Source organism: Salvelinus sp. IW2-2015, linkage group LG18 (genome assembly GCF_002910315.2).
Source record: "Salvelinus sp. IW2-2015 linkage group LG18, ASM291031v2, whole genome shotgun sequence".
Classification (NCBI taxonomy): Eukaryota; Metazoa; Chordata; class Actinopteri; order Salmoniformes; family Salmonidae; genus Salvelinus; species Salvelinus sp. IW2-2015.
Window position 1 is genome coordinate 33,167,110 of NC_036858.1, and position 6,643 is coordinate 33,173,752.

A 6,643-nucleotide genomic window follows, 5' to 3' on the forward strand; every position below is an offset into this window, starting at 1 on the left:
GAAAAGATCGTACTTTTTGGAGAAATGTCCTCTGGTCTGATGAAACAAAAATAGAACTGTTTGGCCATAATGACCATCGTTATGTTTGGAGGAAAAAGGGGGAGGCTTGCAAGTCGAAGAACACCATCCCAACCGTGAAGCACAGGGGTGGCAACATCATGTTGTGGGGGTGCTTTGCTGCAGGAGGGACTGGTGCACTTCACAAAATAGATGTCATCATGATGGAAGGAAAATTATGTGCATATATTGAAGCAACATCTCAAGACATAAGTCATGAAGTTAAAGCTTGGTCGCAAATGGGTCTTCCAAATGGACAATGACCCCAAGCATAMTTCCAAAGTTGTGGCAAAATGGCTTAAGGACAACAAAGTCAAGGTATTGGAGTGGCCATCACAAAGTCCTGACCTCATTCCTATAGAAAATGTGTGGACAGAACTGAAAAAACGTGTGCGAGCAAGGAGGCCTACAAACCTGACTCAGTTACACCAGCTCTGTCAGGAGGAATGGGCCAAAATTAAACTTATTGTGGGAAGCTTGTGGAAGGCTACCAGAAATATTTGACCCAAGTTAAACAATTTAAAGGCAAAGCTACCAAATACTAATTGAGTGTATGTATACTTCTGACCCACTAGGAATGTGATGAAAGAAATAAAAGCTTAAATAAATCACTCTCTACTATTATTCTGACATTTCACATTCTGAAAATAAAGTGGTGATCCTAACTGACCTAATAGAGGCAATATTTACTAGGATGAATGTCAATTGTAGAAAACTGAGTTTAAATGTATTTGGCTAAGGTGTATGTAAACTTCCGACTTCAACTGTATGTTCATACACACAACCTATCATGCTGAGAATGTGTGGGACACAGTCTGACAGGCTAATCATCGGTTATAGGAGGAGGATACTTTGTGGATACAGTGTCCGTATGTAGATCTCCACAATCCCATTTCTCGATGGACCTCCATGCTTCTGATCAGGGAGATTTGAATTGGAAAACCTCCATTTGAAGTGGTTGTGCGTGGTGTAGAAATAAGAATCTCAGTGACCCAGAGCCTGACTAGCTTTGCTTGCCAGGCTTATAGTATAACAGGCTACACATGGCTGGGGATGAGATGTACATTACTTTTGTGAACTTTTTTCCCCTTTGTTTCTGAATTGATCTTTCACCTCCGATACATATATAATGATTGATGGTAAACTTGGGGAGTTTTCTGAATTGATCTCTTTTTATCCCCTCTGTCGTGCTGACGGCCTCTGGCTGGATTACCTGGGCGATTGGTTTTTCTGTCGTGTGCGTGTACAGCTCAGTGGAGGAGAATCGATTGAGACAGTTTACCTGCATGTAAACACAACGCCCCCAGCATCAGAGTTATTGATGTGCTGAAGACAGTCACGGTGCCTCCTCTGTGGGAACATCTGTTGATATGGGGATTTAATTAAGGCCGTTTTTTGGACCGCTCCTGTCATCGTGGTCTTTCAAATGTAAAGGCTTAAATACCACACAACAACCAGGCGGGGTTTTGGGTAATGCTTAAATTAATTACTAAATGGAACAGCTAACTGAGTATTTAGAGTGTGAAGAAGGCACGTGAGGCTGATATTACGAGCCAATAGCAGTATAGTGTTACAAGGACAATATCGGCCGATAATATCGGTAAACCAATATATCGGTTGGGCTATAGTAATCACCTGTCAACTCTTCAGATAGATATGCTATTGGGGACTAAGAGAGGAGTTTTGGGGAAAGGCCACAGGACTACATGTCAAGTGGCGCAGCGGTCTCAGTGCAAGAGTCCCTGGTACTACAGTCCCTGGTATGAATCCATGCTGCATCACACCTGGCTGTGATTGGGAGTCCCATAGCGCGGCTCGCAATTGTCCCAGCGTCGTCCAGATTTGGCCGGGGTATGCTGTCATTATAAATCAGAATTTGTTCATAACTGACTTGCCTAGTTAAATAAATAAAAACATATCTGAAGGTCAGTGACCATCGGCCATTATGAGGAGGCAGTGTGCCGCCTGCTGCTTCAGCTGTGTCATTAAAGCACTGTAACACAAGGTGACTAAAAGGATTGGATCATTTCATTGCAGAGGTTGGCATTACACTGGCTTAATTTAATCTCTGGAAGGCCTGTTTTATGAATCAACAACCCTAGTCACTCTGGTGTAAGTGGATTCATATTTTTTTTATTCATGTTTATATGAATCACACACAATAGACAGTGCCACTAACCCATTTTCCAACAGCCTCTGGCAATCTCATTATGTCTGGCTACAGTTGCAGAAGTGCCACGAGAAATCAGGCATGTCAAGTGCCTATGGGACATATACGGAATGCATTTCTGTCTATTAATAATATACATTTCATGTTTTTTGTATTGCACAAATTGTCAACCTTCTGCAGTGCCTCGTTTCCTTCAGGAATGAAGATGGATCGGTTCATTTTCCCAAGTGCACGTCTAATCACAAACTGACAGTCCTGCTATTGTTCCACAATATCAATGAAGTGCTCTTTCTATGCAAAACCCAACAACGTATTGCAATGCTCGAGTCACTCGGCGTCTGTGTATACCATGGAGACTTCTCTCTCTCGAAAGTTGACGGCGGCGGTTTGAGTTCGTGTGGAAAAAATGAAAACCATAAACCCCAAAATGAACAGACCAACAAACAATATCTGGAAATGCAGGGGTCTGCAGCGGTTTGTGAAGCGATTTGATGCAATTCTGTATGTTGAGCTAAGATAGGGATAGGAGAGGGAAAGCAGGAGGGCGCAGCTCAAATGAGTCAGCTATCACTGAGTGAAAACATTCACATCAAAATCCAGCATGAAAGTAGAACACAAATATTCAGGATTTTTTTTAAATTATTATTTTAAATTAGACTCAGTTTGTTTCAAACCTTTCTATGCTGACAGGATGGTTCTGATTAAAGTTGTGCAGTCTAACCGTGATACTCAAACATCCCTTATCTGAATTCAATCCCTCACAGCTGTGTCAACTCATGGACAGGGACAGACTAACAACAACAGGGAAATGCCATCAGAATGTACAGAAAGACATCCTGATATTTAATCAAAGGTGGCAGGTGATATTTACCCAACAAAGGGGCTCTGCACCTCATTTACCCTTTGATTTAAAAAAAAGCTCAGCATTAGTATTTACACTGTGGGTAACATTCTTTAAGAACAATTTAGTAAGACAGATGAGAATGCAAGCTAGACAGTTACATTAAATACCTCACAAATAACTATGAAACACACAAACACAGAGTGAGACCGACAGACAGAGACAGACAGAGAGACGGACAGAGAGAGACGGACAGACAGACAGACCGGCAGAAAGAGAGAGAGCAAAAGACAGGAACATGGACACGGGCCATCAATAAAGGTTTGCAAATAGGTGACAAATCAATAGCCTTGGGTAGGCACTATACAGTACAGACAAAGAGTGAGGCCGAAGAATGTAAGTCCATTCTGAATCATTGCTGTAAGTTATTGTTGATGGACAGTCTAACCAAACCATGAATGTTTGATGCACATGATACTATTTGACTCTAAGTGCAATGAACATCTTGCTTACTTTTCATTCTCTAGGCAGATTTGCTCTGTAGAACATAACACTGTATTGCAGGGTGAATGGATAAGCATTTTTGATATGTCAGATCTGCACCCAGAGAAGAATGGTATTCATGCATTACATAACAGCTGTCAAGAGAGCTTTTTTTTGCTGAGAGTAGATTTTCTGTAGGCCTAATGTGCCTATCATGCAGAAATATCCGTTATTTTGTATCTATGTCCATCTGAATTGTTGATCTTCTTAGATAAAGATTTCTGAACAAGACAAGGCAATGACATTCAGAAATTATAGCTGCATCAGTCATTGAAATAAATGATTTGACATGAGGAACAGCATGTACAATCATAGCAAATTCTTACAACCATACTCAAAGCAAACCACTCAACCCAAACGTATGTCCTGCATGAATGATCAGGCTACTTCGACTATTTATTTAATTTCGTGGGACAGAATACACAGGTGAAACACTTACAGAAGTGACAGAAGGCAGATCCACCAGCCGGTACTCATTGACCACGGTGTCATTCCAGGAGGAAAGCGTCTCCACGATGCGCGTGCAGTTCGTGTCCTGGAAGCGACACGAGATGCCCTTCCGAACAGAGCGCAGGGCGCCGTTCATAGCACCTCCCGTGCCTTCCAGGACGGACCGGCCACTCGACATGGGTTGTAGATGGGAAAAGAGAAAATAGTCCGGAGTACTGACACAATCCGAAAGCTGTCCGGTCCGTGTTCCAGCAATAGGCAGATACACTCAGGAAATTACAACTTCTCTTTAGCTCCACAGTGGGAATCTGTTTTGGAAAGTTATCAATTCTCGATATGAATGTTGACTAACAGTTTACCTTGGTTATGGTCTTGATATTGGTAGTCTGTGAGACACAGTGGTATAAAACAGTTTKACGATCGCAGAAGAGGATGGAGCTGCATACGCGGTTGCGCACGAGCCACGCAACCCCTAATAGCACATTTTTGTACATGGATATATTTACGTAAGTGAGAAAGCCGCACATGCTCTCTCTTTTCTCCATGTGCTCGCTCTGAGTTGCCACTCTCCACCCCTGTACTGTAATGATGGCACGCGCTCTCACAATGTCGGGCAATAGAGCACTCTGCACTAACATTAGTCATTATGTTGAAAGCTACTTTTAAAGAGAGTGATCGGTGTGCCAGACCAGTTGGGAGAGTTAATAGGCTACACATGGGAGAGTACATGTACAAAAGCTGAAGAACATATTCACATCTAGGTACTTTTTTTGCAGGTGCTGGACACTGGCGAACTCCTGAAAAACAAAAAGGAAAACCAGAACACTGCTGTTCATGCTCCCAGGTGATTTTATTGATACATTTCGACCCTTAAGGCTTCACTGCCTGATGAAGACCTAAGGGCCGACACGTATCAATAAAATCACCTGGGAGCATGAACAGCAGAGTACAGAGAGTATTCACCCCTGCAGTCTCTTCTCGCTGCCTGGGGAGAAAATTGGTCCTCACCTGGCTTGATCCTCTCTGATAGCTGCAGACCAGGAACCTGGCCAGAGTCACTCAAACACACATCCCATGTCAACAACTGTACCTGTCACACTGCAACAGCTAGCTCTATCAGGTTTAAGTTAAGACCCAAGTACAGACTGTTGAAGTAACAATGTTTATTGCAGCAGGAGCAAGCAAATGACAGGTCAAGGCAGGCAGGGGGTTGATAATCCAGAGTAGTAGCAAAGGCACAGGATGGCAGGCTCAGAGTCAGGACAGGCAAGGGTCAAAACCAGGAGGGCGAGAAAGAGACTGGTGAAAAGCAGGAGCTGAGAGAAAACTCTGGTTGACTTGAACAAACAGGACGAACTGGCACAGACAGACAGAAAACACAGGTATAAATACCCAGGAGATAAGTGGGGAAGATGGGCGACACCTGTAGGTGCACCTGGGGTGGAGACAAGCACAGGTGAAACAGATCAGGGTGTAACAGTAGCACCCCCTTTAGGGACGCCACCTGGCGTCCTACCTGAACGCATACCTGGTTGAGCAGGGTGTCAGTGTTGGAATTCAGAGATGGGTCCAGGATGTCACTAGCGGAGACCCAGCACCTCTCCTCCGAGCCATAACCGTCCCAGTCATCCAGGTACTGGAATCCCCTGACCCGATGTTGAACTTTCAAGAGGCGTCTCACCCTGTATGCCGGTTGGCCGTCGATGTGACGGGGGAGAGGGGTGGGCCTGGAAACAGGAGACAAAGGGCAGTGAGACATGGGTTTTGATCTAGACACATGAAAAGTAGGAAGTATACGGAGCACCAGAGGACGAACAGCAGAGGGGCTATTGATTTTGGAGCAGGGGGAAAAGGTCTCGGCTTCCAGGGGTGTAGCCATGGGGCTCTAGCGGTGTGCCAGCGCATCTGGTTTAACCTCCTTTGGGTACCGGTCAGTGTTGTGGAAGCGAAGTGGCCTGGGCCTTACTGAACCCCTCCCGGAGGTCCTGGTACTCCACTGGAATGGCGGAGAGGTTCGGGGCAATTTCCAAGCCCCCAGGAAGACGGCCCGGGGCAGGCAGAGCTGATTTCAGGCAATGGGCGTGGCAGAACGGGCCCCAGCCCCCGATGGCACCAGTAGACCAGTCAATCGAGGGATTGTGTCGTTGGAGCCAAGAGAATGCCAATGCTACCGAACCTGCGGAGAATCAATTAGCAGGAATTGGATCATCTCACTGTGGTTCCCCGACACTCGTAGATTGATGAGGGTGGTATGGTCGGTGACCCAGCCTATAGAGCGCCCGTCCAGTGCTCTAACATCCATGGGAATGAAGAGGGGTTGAGTGGGGATGCCAAGCTCGGACGCCAGCTTAATGTCCATAAGACTCATATGAAATGGAGGGTTTTGTAAAAAATATATTACTGCAAAAGTGGTTAAATTAATAAATATTGTGACAGACACCCTTAACTCAAACAGTGCAGAATAATGCCTGGCTGGAGGGGGTGTGCTCAGGGTCGGCCCTCCCATTAGACAAGATTAGGCGGTCGCCTATCGCGGCACTTTTGTGGCGCCGTTTTGGAAATTGTCTACCGCCCTCAAGCGC

The 6,643-nt window shown here is 45.1% G+C and overlaps 1 protein-coding gene across 1 annotated transcript in view; it reads right to left on the reverse strand.

Annotated features, from left to right (window-relative positions):
- opn4a (opsin 4a (melanopsin)) overlaps positions 1-4,354 on the reverse strand; it is a 71,832-nt gene extending 67,478 nt beyond the window's left edge. Inside the window, exon 1 of the mRNA XM_070448434.1 lies at positions 4,036-4,354. Within this exon, the coding sequence (XP_070304535.1) occupies positions 4,036-4,239 (204 nt within the window). The 5' untranslated portion in view covers positions 4,240-4,354. The remainder of the gene's footprint in view (positions 1-4,035) is intronic.
- Between the last annotated feature and the right edge of the window lie 2,289 nt (positions 4,355-6,643).